The 19,069-nt window shown below is 48.4% G+C and overlaps 1 protein-coding gene across 2 annotated transcripts in view; it reads right to left on the reverse strand.

The window, feature by feature from the left end:
• Positions 1-19,069, reverse strand: part of GRIK4 (glutamate ionotropic receptor kainate type subunit 4) — a 337,173-nt gene that overhangs the window by 182,879 nt on the left and 135,225 nt on the right. For both annotated transcript variants that reach the window (XM_032285175.1, XM_032285174.1), the window contains exon 3: positions 8,185-8,349. In XM_032285175.1, coding sequence (XP_032141066.1) covers positions 8,185-8,349 — 165 coding nt within the window. The remainder of the gene's footprint in view (positions 1-8,184; positions 8,350-19,069) is intronic.

Raw genomic sequence — 19,069 nt, forward strand, 5'->3', positions numbered from 1 at the left:
TCCCACTGTGCCATCCCCCGCTGCATGCCAGCTCACCTACAACATACTCAGTACATATTTTCCTGGCTGATCCTGTTCCCAAATGATGATCTTTAGACCAGGGGTTCTTAACCTGTAGCCTGGGTCTGTGGGTAGAAGTCAGGGGTTTGTGAACACTTGCGGGGAGAATTACATCATTCTTTTCTCTAACCCCTAAGTGAAATGTAGCATTTCCTTACATTTTGAATATAGGCAATAAAAATAGCACCTGTGACTGTTTCCCACAGAAATCACCAGGTTTTCACGTCACACTACAGTGCTAAGGGTATCTTGAAATACCAGCTATATTCATTATTACTTCACAATTATGGTAGCAGTTAGACTCGGTGCAGGGCTTGGCTATTTAACATATTAATGAAGAAGCATGTATATTAGTATATCACTATTAAAATATAACTTCATTTCCATATAACTGGTTTCCATGGTCATCCTATTCATTTTATTGGATTTTTGTTTTTTATTTTCTACACTTTATTAATAAATATGTTTTTATTCATTTAAAAACATTTTTCTGAGAAGAGATTCATTAGCATCTCTAGACTACCAGGGTCTAGGACTTCTCTTGCCCTTCTGCCTAGCAAACTCCTACTCATACTTCAGCACCCAGCTCAGATCTTGCTCCTGGGCCAGAAGGCATCTCTCCTCCCTATATTCACAGCATGCTGTGGCCCTGAGGTAGCTGCCTTTAGGAGACAGCGCAGCAACCTTACTTTCTGAATTCCTGGCCAGCTTCTGTCCCAACAGAGGAAAGTTTCTCCTGAAAATAAATTCTTATGGAACGCCACAATTCCTTATTCCCAATTCCAAAGTCCGAAAGGCTCTGAAACATGATGTTTTTCATCAAACTCATTTGTTGGCAAAATCTGATCTCAACAGAGAGATGTGAAGCTATTTACAGGTGTGAGTATTTGAATATAAACATGCATTTGTTTGAGTATGGGATCACTGGAGATTCAACTTCATACATGGTACATGCACCACACAACCCTTTTTATTATTTTTTTATTTTTTGAGGCAGTGTCTCACTTTGTTATCCAGGCTGGAGTACTGTGGTGCAATCATAGCTCACTGCAGCCTTGAACCCTTGGGCTCAAGGAATCCTCCTGCCGCAGCTTCCCGAGTAGCTGGGACTACAGGTGCATGCTACCATGCCTGGCTAATTTTTTTGTTTTGTAGAGATGGGGTCCCACTACATTGCCCAGGCTGGTCTTGAACTCCCGGCCTCAAGCAATCCTCCCACTTCAGCCTCCCAAAGTGATTTACAGGCATGAGCCACCACACCTGGCCCCACAACCTTCCCAATGTCTCAATCTGGATTCTACACACATCAGGCCTCAAAGGTTTGTGGGCCTGTGCCTGCCATTCTGAGCTTCTCACACACGTGTGCCAATGTGTCCATCATAACACCGGATCATAAACACCTTGAGAGCAGGGGTCATGTCTCTTTAGGCACGGCAAAAAGAAATTGCTCAATAGATGTTTGCTCAACTGAACTGAAATGATCCCAAATGAGTCCAGTGGAACTGAATTACGGTCTTACCAGTGGCCACAGCCTGGGCGTCTGGGAATTGATCTTTCGCTCCCTGTGAAGGGTGCCCTGCTCAGTAGAAATGGAAATCATTTATAAAGGACCTCAGCTCTGGAACCCCTGCACCCCGATTCTGTAGACCCTGGCTGTCTGAGCAGTTTGTAGGAGGTATAGGAAGGGAGGGAGATGTGCTTTACCTCTGCCTCCCAGGCAGCAGGGAAGAGAGGGCACCAAAGGCGTGAGTGACATCACCACGGAAACTAAAAGTTTCCCAGCCAGCAGAGTTGGAAGGCTCAGCTGCCAGAATAAAAGGCCACAATGGGGTGTGGTAGCCCCATGAAGGGACTTCTTCCTCTCAAAATGCCAGCACTGGCGTGCATTGGAGTCCCCTTAGAAGCCCAGGCTGGATGGGGGTGGTGGGGTGAGGGGCAACTTACTCCTTTCTGCATCTTCACAGGGTCCCTCCTCCAGACAGAGCGCAGTTCAGGGAGGGGAGGCTGTGGCTGTGTTGCAGATCGTCCAGAGGGGCTAATGGTAGGTGCCACTGACTGCAGCTCCCTCCAGGGAAGGAGCAGCTTCCTGGATGGACCCAGGAGGCCGGGTCCTCCTGCCCGACAGTGAGGAGCTGCTCAGTGCTCTCCGGGCCCAGGTGGTAAACAACCCTGGCCCCACGGGGCTCGCAGAGACATGGGCTGGGGAGGGCTGGGAGAATGCAGAGTCCTTCCATGGAAGCACTTCCCGATGCTGCAGTCTCAGTGGAACAGAGGGTGCGGGCTCCCTCTGGGCCTGTTTATACTGCACAGAGCACATGTGAAGCCCTGGCCGACTCAGGGCAAGGCAAACAATTGCCTCCATCACTTCCAGAGAACCATCTTGTGCCAAAGCTGTGCCAAAGCTGTCAGGAACGCAACCCATTCTGAACTCTCTGGGAGTGGACAGTGGACTAAATGGACTGGCCTTGCTGGCCCTCAAGCCAAGGAAGAAAGCGTGCGAGGGTGGGAGTGCCACACCCCATGATGGGGGCCCCTGGCGTCCAAGAACGCAAGACTGCCACCACCTCCCCTCACCAACAGCATGCCATGCGAAGCCCTCACCGGGTCCTAAGCCACCATGCAAGCAGCAATACCATTTACTGGGGCTTTCCAAGTGCCAGGTACACACACCACCTGAATCCCTACAACAACCCTGAGAGGGAGGAGTCACTATACTAATGCAGCTACTACTAAGTAGCATTTAGTGAGAGAACACACTACGCCAGGCACTGCTCTAAGTCTTAGAAGCACCATCTCACTTAATCTTCACAACAAGCTCATGAAGTAAGAACTCTTCTTATTTTACAGAGGAGGACTGTCAGGCATAGGAGATAATCCCAGGGTGCTGGTAAAGCCAGGATTAGAATCCCGGTGCATCCAACTCCAGAAGTTGCTCTATACTGAAGCCAGGCTCTCTCCTTTGTCCCCACGTATACTCTCTGTTTTAGGCATGCCATCTGTCACTTCATCCCAAGGTATCCCATTTTTTTCCTGTCTTAAGCCTTTGTTCATACTATTATGCCATCTACCTAGATTCCTTCTTCCCTCTCTTCATCAATCAACATTCCAAGGTCCGGCTGGGGACCTCACCTGACCCCATAGCCTGCTCCACCTACCTCCTAGCTCTGACCTCCTGCTCCCCTGTCTGAGCCACTCATGGGCACGTTCTCTGGAGAGCCACCTAAGACAGTGTCATTTTGCAGATATGTCCATCTGAACTTCTTCCTGGAGAAGATCTTGAGCCTCAGTTTCCCCATGTGTAAAATCATGGGGTTAGACCAGATGATTTCTAAGCACAGCAATTCAATGCGTGACTGAGCCCATATCATGCCTATGATGTGGGTAGCTCCAAGAAGGGGAGAAAGGCATGTTTGCTGAATGACTCATCGCTATTTGTATGATTTTCTCTTCTGGCTTCTTGCTTTTTCTTCCTTACTCCAACTTCAATTGATTCTGTTGAACTGAAGGAGGGGTGCTAGCCCTCACTTCTTAGAGGCAGCTCTGAATCACCAGAGGTCATGCCCATGGAGCCCGTGAGAAGCTCGAAGCCTGTGCAGGAGGTGCAGCCATGCGCAGCTGGAACGCTACGCACCGTGCCCCCTCCGGGAACTGGAGCCACGGGAGGCTGGATAACAAGAGCGCCTCTAGTTTCAAGGGGAAACAGTGTGGACAGCTGATAGCACACTTGGCCTCACAGAGACAAACTGAGGTACAGGTGAGAGGTTGACAGGGAAGCCCCTGCTTCTGGTTCTGCAGTAAATTAAACCTCAGACTGGCTCCGGCAGCAGCAGGGATGGTGCCTCGGGGTGTTTGAATGGTAAAGGGTGGCGCTTAGTTAAGTTCTAATACATTAGCCGCAGAAGACACGCTGATCTATAGAAACAGAGGAGGGCAATGCTTGTGGGAGCTTCCTGCAGAAGAAAGGCTGAGGTTCAGATAAGACACGGAAGGGAAAGGAGGAAGGGCCAGGTGGGACGGGAGCTGACCTAATAGGTCTTGTCCATCCCTGTTGCTTTAGATCTGGGGGTGTGTAGAAGGAGTTGGAAAGTGAAACAACTTCAAGAGCCTGGGGCGATAATGGTGAAAGGGCAGAGCGGGGGGATGTCAGAGGCAGGCTGGAGAAAGCTTTACAAGTGATCCTCACTTTACATAAACCCATTATATGAAAATCCGTCTAACTGAACCCAAGAAACAGGGGGTGATTTTCTCCTCACATCTTTCCAGTTTCCAGGCTGGCTATTAATTAATGCCCCGTGTGACTCTTTTCATCTCAGAGCCCCGCTTTCAACCATCAGACGAGGGCGCTGACCTCTGGATTCCAGCGTCGTTAGCTTCTTTACACTTCATAATCTTTGATTCTTGAAATAACCGTTGCTTCCCTCAACCGATTCTCCCACCCTGAATAGGATTCATTAAGTGTGATGTGGACGGAGCTTTCTGAAATCCCCGTTACTCAAAGTAAGGCAAAACTGTGCCCTGCTGGAGTGCCACAGCCCCAACTTCAATCAGAGCCTCTGCTTTCCACAATCAAAGACATCATCACTAGGGTCTCCTTCATCCCCCAAAGCAGATTCCCTGGCCACAGGGTGACAGGTGTAAGGGTTGGGGCAGTTGTCCAGAGCCCCAGAGCTACTCGCATTCTTTTTAAATTAATGATGCGAATTAGCCCTGGGTCACTAGCCCAGGGCAAAGCACGGCCTTTGGCATTGGGCAGCAGCTGGCCTGAGGTGGCTCACCACAACTTTCAAAGGCTCAGAGCTATCAGATGCATCAAGCCCAGAAAACTGGAAAGAGAAGGGGACTATCCAATTACGATGGATGCTGACATTAGGCAGGCCACCTGAGAACAGCCCTGCAGACAGTGCTGCCACATAAGTAGGGCTGAACTTTGACACAGAAGAGAGAGGGGGAGGCTGGTAATAAGTTGGGAGGAAGCCTGTTCAAATGTGGGGTGAGAGAATAAAGCCAGCAACAAAAGCTGCAGCTGCCACTTCCTGAAGGCCTGTATGTCCATGGTGCCAAGCATTTCACCTACATTGTCGCAGGGAGTGTTCCCAGTGACCCCATGAGGCCATATTACCATTGCTCCCATTTTATGAACAGGGAAAGAGAGAGGCACAAAATGGTTAAACAGCCTGTCCATGTCACACAGCTAATAAATGGTAGACCCAGGATTTAACGGTAGATGCTGGTCAGACTGGTTCTAAAACCCATGCTCTGAATGTTTATACCACATAGCCTCTCAAAAGTAGGGATCATGGAGCCTATCTCTACTAAAAGTACAAAATTAGCTGGGCGTGGTGGCTCGTGCCTGTAATCCCAGCTACTCAGGAGGCTGAGGCAAGAGAATCACTTGAATCCAGGAGGCGGAGGTTGAAGTGAGCCAAGATTGCACCACTGCACTCCAGACTGGCGACAGTGTGACTCCATCTCAAAAACAAACAAACAAACAAAAGATGCCCAAAGTTCTATAACATGGAATAAAGATATCAGTTTCCTTTATTCCTGATTCATTTGGTTCAATATTTTAGATGTACTGACTTTACTAAGTCAGGCTGCATGGGTCACTGGAAGAGGAAATTTACATCTGCTCATCATGCCATCCATGATGAGCAAATCTCGGCTCTCTCAGTTCTGCCAGAGAAGTCCTGAAGAACTGAAGAAGAGAGGGGCTGGCTTTTCAAAGTATGGACTACTGAGCTATTTAGAAATCCGGACCTTTGTCTGAGACTTGCACCCCTGGACAAAGAAACACTGTTGTCTGGACTAGGGGGTTCGCAAGGAGTTGTTGCTGGCATTTCTGATTTCATTTGCAAGATCCTGGGAAATCTGAATCTTTCTTCCATTATACAGAAATTAACATCTATGACAACTACAATTCTCATCTGTTCCCCGTTGAATCCTCATGGCCTAGAATAAAATATAATGGGCACTCACTAAATACTTATTGACTGAGTGAATAAATGAGCAACTATTTTGGCCCTTGTTCTTCCATGTCTTCTTCTGGAGGAATCTGTGCCTATAGATGCCGTTGGCCTCAATGGCCCTGTTCTATACAGTGTGGCCCTCCCTCAGTCATAGGACCAGGAGGGACCAGGAGTAGATATGCTCTCCAAGGGTAGTAATTAGGCAGCTTGGCCAACACCTGCAACTTTTGAGCCTAGCCATGCTGCAAGTGGAGCTGGTCCAGTCAGAGGCAGACCCTAGGGATGCAAACTGAGAGGCACTGTGGGAAGCTGTCACTGATGTGCACCCTAAAGAGAGACTGGAAGCCACCTGAGGGCAGGAGCTCATGTATCTTGTTTCCTGCTTTGTTTCTAATGCCTGATATCCTGAATCATGCTTGGGATACAGTCAATGCTCAATAAAAGTCTCTGAATGAATAAACAGAGAGTCAGTCAGGCCTGGGTAGTTATTATGGACGAGTACATGATGAATAAACCAGGGAACCCAAACTAGGAGAGAGGGAAGAGCCCAGATCCAACACCACAGGAGCATGAAGGAAGTTGTGAGAGGGAGAAAGGTTGGCGAGTCTCCAGAACCACTGCCTGCATCGCGTCTTACCTTTTCTGGATCTCACAATACCCCATGTGTTATGCTTGGGCCCATGTGTATGTATTTATTTTCTTAACCCTAACACCCCAGGCCACAGCTTTGCTGGATCCTCAGATGGAGGACCAGATGTGCTGGGGAAAGTTGTTCTTTTGTTTTGTTTACTTATTTTTGTCACTGAGTGTGGCCAAAGGTTGAAATGGGTTAGAAAGGGAGGACATGGGGACTCTTCAAAGTCTTAGGGAACAGATGTTATTATCTCTGATTTGAGGGGCTCTTCTCCTGCCCTCTGAACTGGAGCTGTTCCATTTCTAGCTTAGCCACAAGCTGCCAGCCCACTAACTTGGGGCTCATCTTGTAAAGTTGTCGAGGTGATATGAACAACACGCCGGAGGACTGCAGGGAGGTGTCGTGACTGTGCGCTGGGCATGCAGGCTCCAGGACCAGCTCAGCCATTGACTAGCTCTGTGGTCTGGCAAATGATTCAGTGGCTTTGAGCCTCAGTTTTTTTTCTAAAGTGGAGGTGATAACACTTAACTCTTAGGTGAGAATTAAAAGCAGCACGCAGCACATAGTAGGGTCTCCATATGTATGACTTGAGTGACCTACTACATATGCCTGTAAAACACTGCAATTCACAGATTTTCCCATATTTAAAATAATTTGAATCTCACAATAGGCTGGGTGTGGTGGCTCGCACCTGTAATCCCAGCACTTTGGGAGGCTGAAGTGGCTGGATCACTTGGGGTCAAGACCAATCTGGCCAACATGGAGAAACCTTGTCTCTACTAAAAATACAAAAATTGTCTGGGCGTGGTGGTGTGCCCCTGTAGTCCCAGATACTGGGGAGGTTGAGGCACAAGAATCACTTCAATGCAGGAGGCAGAGGTTGCAATGAGCTGAGATCCTGCCACTGCACTCCAGCCTGGGCAACAGAGACAGACTCTGTTTAAAAAATAATAATAAATATAATCTCACAACAACCTGCAAGATTTGCAAAATAGAGCCTAGTATTCCTATTTTAAAGATGAGGAAACTGAGGTTTGGCCAGGATAAGTGACTTATCTGAGACTACCCAGAGAGTGAGTGGCCAAATTCCATCCTAAGTCCCAGTTTCTCCCACAGCACTGCCCTTAGCAGCACAAGGAAGCAAGGCAAGCAGTCAGACATGTAATGGCTATGAAACCCTTGAGCTGGCCACCTCTCTTGTCACACACGAGGTTTCATTCAGGGATTTGTGGATAAAATGTCCAGAAGATGAATGAATCAGTATATGGAGCAATGAATAAGTGGATGAATGAATGAATGGATATCCTGTCTTCATTCTACTCCACACGTGATTTGCAACAAAACCTAGGAATCGCATCCAGGCTGAGAGCCTCACAGGACCTCCTGGTTCACGTTTCTCTCCTTTCCCTGGAAATATCAGTATCAGATATCTCAGAGGCCTGGTGATTGATGGGTGCAGCTCACACCACTGCTCATCCAGCCCCTGCCAGCAAGGGAAGACGCAGCCCTGCCCAGTCTACGTACTGGTTTCTGCAGTCTCGTACTCGCTGTCTCTGAGAAGCTCAAAGATGTCCACTTCGACCTTGGCCTTGCCCAGCCTCTCAGGAGCGCGGTTGATGCGATTCTTGGCCAGGGTGATGGAGAGCCGCTCCCCTCTGCTGCACTCCATGGGGTCGTCCAAGATAGCAGCTGTGGGCAGGCAACCACAAGGAGACAATTGGTACTCCACCACTACTATTACCCTCCTCCTTCTCCAGCCTCCCCCTGCTGCCACCTTCCTCTTCCAGGCAGCTCCCCAAGCCCCTCTCCATCCTGCCACGCTCAGAACCGTCCCCCAGACCAAGTCCTCTCCAAGCTTAAGGGTCTCGGTTTTCAGCCCGGTGTAGCAGTGAATTCTAACGTGGATGCACACCTCAGGAACCCTGTAATACCAGGGCAGGCCGCTAGGGGTCCTGTCTGCACGAGGTCCCAGATCCAGGCATCCTGATACTTAGATACCTCCCTGTCCCCACGCACACAGGCAGGTAGGCATTGCACAAAGTGAGGCGGGTCGTGGCAGTCCTTTCAAATAGTATTCTGGGCACATGAGGAACTCTCCCTGAGGTGATAGAGGGTTAAAGAATGCCAGGTCTATGAGGGAGGGCTGTGGTCTCAAGGAGTAGCTGCCCCACACTGCTGAACGAGGCTCCCCAGGCTCTGACACCGATGGGCCATGTCACCAAAGTGAGCTACTTCGTTTCTCGGAACCCTTTTTCCTCACCGAACATTAGAAATGGTAGCTCACAGGGTTGGTGTGAGGATTCAGTAAGATAATGTATGGAAGTGGCACAGCACACAGACTTAATCAGTGTGACTTATTCAGTGTGGATGACTGCAGTGGTGTAATACCAACAGTTGCCCAACTTCTGGGAGCAGTGTTAAGGATAAGTGTTATGGTATCACAGACAGCTGGCTTCCAACCCCAGCTCCAGCCCTCCCTAGCTCTGGAACCTCAGTTGCCTTGAGTATAAGGAAGTAGGGAGAGCCTTGGGCTATTGTGAAGATTACAGGATACGGCATGGGTTCGACACAGTTATCTTGCACACAGTAGGCAGCCAATACATCTAGCTACAGAGCTTCTTTGTTCTCTTGATGGAGATGTTACAAAAATGAAAAACTTGTCCACACAAAAACTGTACACAAAAATACATAGCAGCATTATTCATAATTGTCAAAAAGAAACATAAATGTCCATCAATTGATGGATAAATAAAATGTGGTTTAGCCATACAATGAAATATTATTCAACAATAAAAAATAAAAGGTACTGATACACACTACAATACGAAAAACATTATGCTAAGTGTGGCAGGACATAGTGGCTTATGTCTGTAATCCAAGCACTTTGGAAGGGTGAGGCAGGCTGATCGCTTGAGGTCAGGAGTTCGAGACCAGCCTGGTCAATATGGTGAAACCATGTCTCTACTAAAAATACAAAAATTAGCCAAGTGTGGTGGCATGGCGCCTATAATCCCAGCTACTTGGGAGGCTGAGGTACGAGAATCAGTTGAACCTAGGAAGCGGATGTTGCAGTGAGTTGACATAGCGCCATTGCACTCCAGCGTGGGTGACAGAGCGAGACTCCATCTCAAAAAACAAAGAAGCAAATGAACCATTATGCTAAGTTTAAAAAGCTAGACATATACACAATACACATATTGAACAGTTCTATGCATATGAAATGTCCGGAATAGCTGAATCCACAGAGGCAGAAAGACTTGTGGTTGCTTGGGGTTAGAAGAAATGGGGAGTGTCCGCTAACACGTGCGGTGTTCTTTTTGGAGGTGATGGAATGTTTCTAAAATTGTGATAATGGTTGCACTATTCTGTGAATATATGAAAAACCACTGAATTATACACTTTAAGTGAGTTATGTGGTATTGAGTTATATCTCAATAAAGCCATTATATTAATAGAAATAAAAGAAATATCAACCTTATCTTTCAGAGCTTGAGAACCCAGAAAAGCAGCACGGGGAATCAAGCCACATAAATTTCCTGACACGTGGCCCTTGAATGTCTGCGCGGGCACAGAGACTCAGGTTCTATGGTGTGTTTTCTGGGGATTGCTCCATACTCACTGTAATCCATCCCACAAACAAAAAATCAGGACACAGAATATTGCAAAGCCTTTTTTCCTTGATTTCTGAATTTATTTACATGCATCACTTCATTGAATAATTGAAGTTAAATGTCATTTACTCAGTGTGACTGTCTGGGTTTCTCAGTAACCCTCTTGTTCTGGTCTTGCTTCCCTGAGGTGGGGGTGTGGGGCTGATTTAAGTGTTCCCAGGCTCTTCAGTCACATATATGGTGCTCTGACCACTTCTACAGATGGCTAATCACCCCAGGTATGCGTGGACTTTGCTAGCTGATCCCCAGAAGCCAACAGGCTTGCCCCTGGACCTCTGAAAACTCACCCAGATAATATCCTCTCCTTCCTTCTCCCTGTCCTTCCTACACCCCAGTGAGATGGTTTTTAGACTGTGGAGGCAGCTATCCTTCCCTTTGGGCCAAAGGAGCTCACTGTTACCAATGTTTCTATCTACAACCTTCTATTTAACAATCACTTGTAATAAGATAAATAAAGTAGTAAAATAATCTCTCAGAAAACGTGCGCACCCCCTGTGGGTCTGGAACTCGGAATGTTTTGATGTAGTTGTTCATGTTTCAGCATCATGCTGGGCCTGGCTCTGGCTCATCAGTGGACAAAGGCCCCAATTACACCTGCAGCACAGGAGGCAGCACACACCAGAGGGTCTGCTCTGGAGCCTAGCAGTGCCATCTATTCCCGTCTTGTTTTGGCAAAGTCAGCATTCAAGAGTGTGCCATAGACTTCAGCGGGTCCCCCCAAATTCATATATTGAAGCCCCCACCCCAATGCAACTGCCTTTAAAAATAGGGTCTTCAGCCATTCTGGCCAACATGGTGAAACCCTGTCTCTACTAAAAATACAAAAAAAATAGCTGAGTGTGGTGGTGCGCACCTGTAGTCCCAGCTACTCGGGAGGCTGAGGCAGGAGAATTGCTTGAACCCAGGAGGCAGAGGCTGCAGTGAGCCGAGGTCACACCACTGCACTCCAGCCTGGTGACGGAGTGAGACTCTGTCTCAAAAAAAAAAAAAAAATAGGTCTTTAGGACATAACTAAGGTTAAATAAGGTCATTAGGATGGGGCCTTGATCTGATAGGATCAGTGTCCTTATAAGAAGAGACACTGGTGACTCACACCTGTAATCCCAGAACTTTGGGAGGCCAAGGCAGCTGGATCACTTGATGTCAGGAGTTCAAAACCAGCCTGGCCAACATGATGAAACTCTGTCTCTACTAAAGATACAAAAAAATTACCCAGGCATGCTGTGTGCCTGTAATCCCAGCTACTAGGGAGGCTGAGGCACAAGAACCACGTGACCTAGGAGGTGGAGGTTGCAGCGAGCCAGCAGGATCATGCCACCCCACCCCAGCCTGGGCAACAGAGTCAAACTCTGTCTCAAAAAAAAAGCTGGGCACAGTGGCTCACACTTGTAATCCCAGCACTTTCGGAGTCCAAGGCGGGCAGATCACCTAAAGTCGGGAGTTCAAGACCAGCCTGGCTAACATGGTGAAACCCACCTCTACTAAAAATACAAAAATTAGCCAGGCGTGATGGTGGGTGCCTGTAATACCAACTATTCGGGAGACTGAGGCAGAAGAATCACTTGAACCCAGGAGGCAGAAGTTGCAGTGAGCCGAGATGGCACCATTGCACTCCAGCCTGGGCGACAACAGAGCAAGACCCCATCGCCAAAAATAGAAAAGAGAGAGGCACCAGAGCTCACTCTCTTTTTCTCTCCACCACGTGAGGACAGAACAAGAAGATGGCTGTCTGCAAACCAGGGAGACGGTCCTCACCGGGAACCAACTGCCTGACACCATGATCTTGAACTTCCAGCCTCCAGAACACTGAGAAACATTTCTGCCATGTAAGCCACCCAGTCTGTGGTATTTTGTTACGGCAGCCCGGACGCCAGTCTGCCGTGTAACACCATACAGTGGGCTCACAGAGCATCACTGCACACACCTTGAGACGGAGGGATAACGAGCAAGTGGGAAATAGAGAACATGGGAATCTTATATTAACGGGAGTATCACCCCATTCCTCTTTCCCTGCCCACAGCATCTAATGCAGAATTCTACGCTTAAAGCTATCAGGCTGGTCATCGCCAACTCACTAAGATCTAAAATCTCATCCTCTCTACCTCCCAACCCCTGTACCATTCAGGGACCCACTTTTCATTAGGTTTTCAACAGTGATTCATATCTGGCTGGAAACAGCCTCAACCAGTGGTTGGCTGGCATGAAACATATGAGGATCAGAATAATTAGGATGACAACAGGTAGCCGCACTTTAGAGCTGTAGACATCAATGACAAGGTGAAGGCTCAGGCTCTCTTGAGACACCAGAGAAACATGTCCTCAACAGGCAGTTACCAAACAGCGCGCTTCCTCAGTAGTCCCAGGAGGGAGGACCAGATGGATGAAGGAGAGCAGCTTGCTCAAGACTTAATATGCAGCGAATGCTCACGGCTTGCGCTGTGTCCCCCAGGCCTGGCTGCCTGGCTGGGCTAGGACGCTCTGAGTCCCAGCTGCTGCCTAATGAGGAAAAATATGATCCGGCACATCCTCCAGCCCCGGGGACTGCCCTGCAGAGAAGCCCTGAGCCACAGTGAGGCTGGGAGGTCTGAGGCTGCAGTAAGGGCAGGACTGAGATAGAGAAAAGCTTTCAGAGACCTGGGGCTTCCCCCTCTTTCCATCCATGGGGCCTCAGTACACAATGACTCTTCCAACCCAGGTGGACTCAAGATGCCTCCAGCATGCCCAGGAAGCCGGGATCCCTTGCACTACCATTGAGCCTTTCTCCCCATGAGCCCCAAGCACTTCACCCTCTGCCCAGTCCTGAGCTCTAAGGCTCATGCCAAGGAAAGGGGAGCCCCTTCATTGTGACCTTCTCACCCCCGCAAGCTCCTCTCCATGTTCTCGTCCCATGCTTGTGTCAACACTGGAGGGGACTCCTCCCCCTGCAGCTCCTTCCAGCTCACCCCTAGTGGGATACAGCCACTGGCCTGCTCAAGGTTCTCAGGACATCCCCACTCTCAGAAGAGCTATCCCAGTTGAGTCTTTTCAGATGTGCTGAAAACTTGTGAAGCATAGCCTTTTGGGATTTAAGGTCAACCCACAAGCAGGGGAAAGACGTACAACAGGATGTGAAGAGCTGTCCCAGTTGAGTCTCTGGCACGGCTGAGGCCCCTTTCTGTCCTGTCTGGTTTCCACACATCTCTGCAGTCACAGCAGCCCCTTCACCCCCACAAGGTGACAAAGCCTCCATGCAGAGGCCTGGACTGGCCCGTTAACCCTCCTCCATGTCTTTGCCAATGCTGTCCCTGTCCCTTGTTCCCCCTTTCCCTACCAGGGCTCTTCTCTTCTCCCTCAGACACCTCTTTTAGGAAGCCCTCCCTGACCCCCTAGCCATAGTGCGCTCTTTCTCCTCAGATTTTCTGAGAATCTCCCACCACTCCAACAGGCTGTTCCTTGCACGCTGCCTTGGAGGAGTATTTATCTTTCTCTCTGTACCTGTGAGTTCCCTCAACTGCTTGTATATCCCACCCTCCATATCTGTGGGTTCTGCATCTGCAAATTCAAGCAACCATGGATTGAAAATATTCAGGAAAATAAACAATTAAAAATAACAATACAATAATAAAAATGACACCAATAAAAATAATAGTGTGGCAACTATTTGCATAGCATTTATACTGTATTAGGTATTAGAAGTAACATAGAGATGATTTAAAGTATACGGAAGGACGTACATAAGTTATATGCAAATACTACACATTTTACACAAGACACTCGAGTGTCCCCGATTTTGGTATCTGAGGGAGGTCCTGGAACCAGTCCCCAGTGGATACCAAGAGACAGCTGTACTTAAAAAATCCGGAGTAATCCCTCTTTCCTTTGAGTCTTCTCAAACTCCCCATCCCAAATTAATTTCCCCTTCCTTTGAACTCCCACAGAAATTCCTCTGCACCCTTCATTAGACGCAAGCCACTTCTGAGTTTTTCATTATGCTGATTTGTCTATCTTTTCAGCTCCTTGAGGGTGAGGACCACACCTGATTCATCTCCGTAGCCACACGATTCTGGACACAGAGCAGGCCCTTAATGAATGGTTATTGAGTGAATGAATGAATAATTCAAGGCCGCTTGTCTTTTCATCCCCTACAGCTAGTAGTACACGTGGCGCCCGGCGATGCTGCAGTCAGCATTAGGCGATGTGTGGACAGACAGCAGCCCCCATGCCCAGGGGTCCACAGGGTGGACGAGCCGCCAGAGACCTCCAGGGTCCCCCAGGGCTGGCTGCGCTCCTCCTGCTCTGTGGGTAAACTGGACTGGGGCTGGCCCTCCCGCCACAAATTCTCAACGGCCCAGAAATGACCCCTCAGATTGGAAAAGCAGCCTCCTTCATCTCTCGGTTCTTCCAGAGCCTTGCTGCTGCAGATTTCCACGCACTAAAGTAACTCTTACCCTTTTAAGGGGTGAAATAAAGAGGTTTTACTGGAGAGTCTTTATAGGCAGTATCTATAACACTGCCTGTGGCCGTTTGGCTCAGCCAGATACAGCCCTGTATTAACAAGAAAAAGTGATGCTTTGCACCTTGGGGAGCGCGTTAGCTGTGCTCCCAGCTGACCCCGGCTGCTTGCTCTCTCTTGGAGGCACAGCCACAGCCCATCCCCATCACTCATGTGGCACCTCCGTGGCACAGAGGTGTCCTTCAGCCCCTTGTTCTTGGTCATCCCTCTTGCTGGAGGAAATCACACCACCGTGCAGGCTGCTCCCGCCACTAACTCACACCTTCGTCCGCACCTGGGGTACCAGGCTGGGCCGCTACCAGCCTCGGAGCTTGCTCCGCCAGCTCCTCCCACACCACAGACCCTTCGCATCGGCTGGGGCTGCCATTGACTGGTACACCACAGACTGGAAGGCTTAAGCCACAGAAATTCCTTCTCTCACAATTCCAGAGGGTGGGAGTCCAAGATCAAGGTGTGGGCAGGACTGGCTTCCTCCAAGGCCTCTCTCCTTGGCATGCGGGTGGCGCCTTCTCCCCACGCCTGCAAGTGGTCTTTCTTCCCTTATGCCTGCCTGTGTGCTGAGCTACTCTTCACGTAAGGACAGAAGTCAAACTGGATCAGGGCCAAACTCAACAACCGCACTTTAACTTTCTCACCTCAACACCAAACAGTCACATTCTGATGTCTTAGGGGTTAGGTCTTCAACATAGAAATTGCAGAGAGGAGACAGTGTAGCCCCTAACACTGCCTTCACCTCTAATCATCACCCCATTCTCAGCCCTAACACCACCCTTCCCCTCCAATCATCGCCCAGCTCCCAGCATTAACACCGCCCTTCCCCTCCAATCATCATCTGGCTCCCAGCATTAACACCGCCCTTCCCCTCCAATCATCGCCCGGCTTCCAACACTAACACCGCCCCTCACCTCTAACTACCACCCGGCTCCCAGCCCTAACACCACCCCTCACCTCTAACCACCGCCTGGCTTCCAGCACTAACACAACCCCTCACCTCTAATCATTGCCCAGCTCCCAGTGCTAACACCACCCCTCACCTCTAACCATCACCCAGCTTCCAGCCCTAATACCACCCCTTCCCTCTAACCATTTATGTGGACGCAGACCCTAACACCACCCTTCACCTCCAACCATCGCCCAGCTCCCAGCCCCTAACACCATCCTTCAACTCCAACCATCGACCGCCTCTCAGCACTAACACTGCCCTTCACCTCTAACCATCGCACGACTCTCAGCCCCTAACACCATCCTTCACCTCTAACCATCACCCTGTCTCAGCCCCTAACACCATCCTTCACCTCTAACCATCACCCTGTCTCAGCCCCTAACACCACCCTTCACCTCTAACCCACACCACCCTTCACCTGTAACCATCAACTGGCCCTCAGCCCCTAACACTGCCCTTCACCTCTAACTTTCACCCCACTCTCAGCCCCTAACACTGTCCTTCACCTCTAACCATCACCCCGCTCTCAGCCCCTAACACTGCCCTTCACCTCTAACCATCACCCCGCTCTCAGCCCCTAACACTGCCCTTCACCTCTAACCATCACCCTGCTTGCTCAGCCCCTAACACCACCCTTCACCTCCAACCATCGCCCTGCCCTCAGCCCCTGGCTCTCAGCTCACACACTGGTTAAACCGAGGCCACTCTCGGTGAGCTGCCTTGACTTTATGCCCCACACCTTCCCAACAAACGAGGGCTCAAGAACCCCTACAGCCTGCCTTCCTCTCCCCTGGGACTCTGCCTCACCAGGATTCCCTCTTCTTTGGCCCCTTCCCAAGGTCCACTGTTCCCTTGTGCTAACAGTCAAGGCCCGCCCCTCCTATGCAGACCCACCACTGAGCAGCTGTGGCCTCTGGCTCCCCCTTCTCTGTTCACTTTCAATGCAAGCCAGGCTTCTCAAATGATTCCTCAACATTTGCTGATTTCACTCCATGCCATGTTTTCCTTGACCCACTGCACTCTGCTTTCTGTCCCCACCACCCCACCCAAACTGCACCTGCCAAGTCAACATCAACACTCATTTTTTCAAAACTGATGAACTTTTGATTCTTGTCTAATTATATCACTAGTTGGCATTACCATTTACAACCTGCCAGGTGCTGTCCTAACAACATCATATACATTATCTCATTTAATCAACCTCTTTGGATTCCATGAAACCACTCTTCTAGGGTTCTCCTCCCACTGCTCTAACCATTCCCTCCAGGTATGTTCTTCTGCCTCCCGTTTAAACGACAGCCACCCAAGGTCTTTGCAGAGGCCTCCTGTCGTCCTCCCAGGAGACACCTGATTGATCTCTTTCACAGTCACCTCCATGGGTATGCTTTACTTATATCCAACAGCCTTATGACATCTCCATGAACATGTCTGAAGAACATCTCAAACTTTTGAAGACCCAAAGTAAGCCCACCTCTTCACTCCTACATTCTTCCTGTTATATTCCTAAGTTTAGTTAATAGCAGCACCAGCTACCCAGGCATTGTGCCCTCATCCAGTTCCTCACCTCCCTAAAACCGGTCTCCAACTGCTTCTGGTTGTACTTCCTTAAAATTTCTCAAACCAGTCCTCCTCTTTCCAGTCATAACACCACCGCCCTATTTCAGTCCTTTCATCTCAGTGACTTAACTGCAGCCTCTTAACTGTTATCTAGTTTTGCTGCTCAAGGCTGGCAGGACCACCACCTAGCGCTCCTCAACCACTCCCCCTCATAGCTGCCAAAGTGCGCACTTTGAAGTGTAAAACCCTGCTTTAAAAGCTTCCATCCTCAAAATAAATGGAATTCCTCAGCATGGCACACAAGATCTGACTTGACTCTCTGTCAAACCTTATGTTGTGCTTCCCTGTTCATCCCCCTCTACTTTCTAGAAACAGTGCATTACTCATAGCACCCCTTAAACACGCACACATGCATGCGTGCACACTCACACAGTGCTGCTGCATGCCTGCACACCTTTGCTCACTGTCCTCCTACTGCACTCTCATCTTTGCTCACTGACTATATCGGCTCAGACATCCCCTCCTTCAGAAAGCACTCCCTGAACACAAGAGGCTGAGCAAGTACAAAACAATGTGTTTTCAAAGAAACCCATGCCTCCTACAATGTACACCCATCATTGATCTGGTCCTCAACTTTCGGGGTTTCATTCTTCCTATCCCCAATGCCTTGACTTCACCTGACAACATGCGAACTTTATGAATGTTTGAGCCAAGCTTGTCTTGGCTTTTATGCCAACTTCTATTCCTTCCTTCAGAATTACTACTTTGACCTGAGCATTTGTGGAAAACTGATTTTAACAAAGGTACAGCGGGGGAAAAAAGTCTTTTCACAAATTGTGCTGGAACACCTGGACATTGTATATTAAAGAAAAAAGAAATCCCAATCCTTACTCATGCCATATGCAAAAACTAACCAAAAAATGAACCATAGACATAAATGTAGAACCTAAAACTATGAAACTACTAGAAGAAAATCTTTGTGACCTTGAGTTAGGCAAAGATTTCTTAGACTTGACACCAAAAGCACAACCCATAAAATTAAAAAAACTAGTAAAGTGGACATCATCAAAATTTAGAATATATGCTCTTCAAAAGACCAGAGTGAAAAGCCACAGGTGAGAAGAAAATATTATATGCAAAGCACATGCCAGATAAAGGACTTGTATCCAGAATATATAAAGAACTTTCAAAAATCAGTAACAAGAAAACAAACAATCCAATTTTTAAAATGGGCAAAAGATTTGAATAGACACTTCACCAAAGTTGTATAGGTGGCAAGCAAACATATCAAAATATGTCCAACGTTATTAGTCACCGGGGAAATGCAAATTAAAACTATAATGATATATTACTAGAAATCTATTAGAATGGCTCAAATTAAAAAGCTTGACCAAACCAATTGCTGACATGGATATGGAAGAACCAGAACTCTCGTACACCCCAACCTCTTCCCTTGCTCTCCTTCTTCTTCTGTGTAATCCTAGCTGTAAGTATCCCCCAATTTTACACCCTGGATTTAGTCCACAGGCCACTCTTCATTGTGTACTTTCTCCCTTAAGAAACTTACTAATTTCCAACTATCAGCCCTATGCAGATAATTCCAAAACCCCTATCTCCACTCCCAATTTCTCATCTACACATCAGACTCCTTTTTCTGGCTACTAATAAGAAATGTCCAAATTATGTGTCCCAAACATAATCCATTATCTTTTTATATAATTGGGGGCTCTTTCTGGCTTCCCAGTT

This window comes from Sapajus apella, unplaced genomic scaffold (genome assembly GCF_009761245.1).
Source record: "Sapajus apella isolate SASKATOON/1434 unplaced genomic scaffold, GSC_monkey_1.0 scaffold16, whole genome shotgun sequence".
NCBI classification, from domain to species: domain Eukaryota; kingdom Metazoa; phylum Chordata; class Mammalia; order Primates; family Cebidae; genus Sapajus; species Sapajus apella.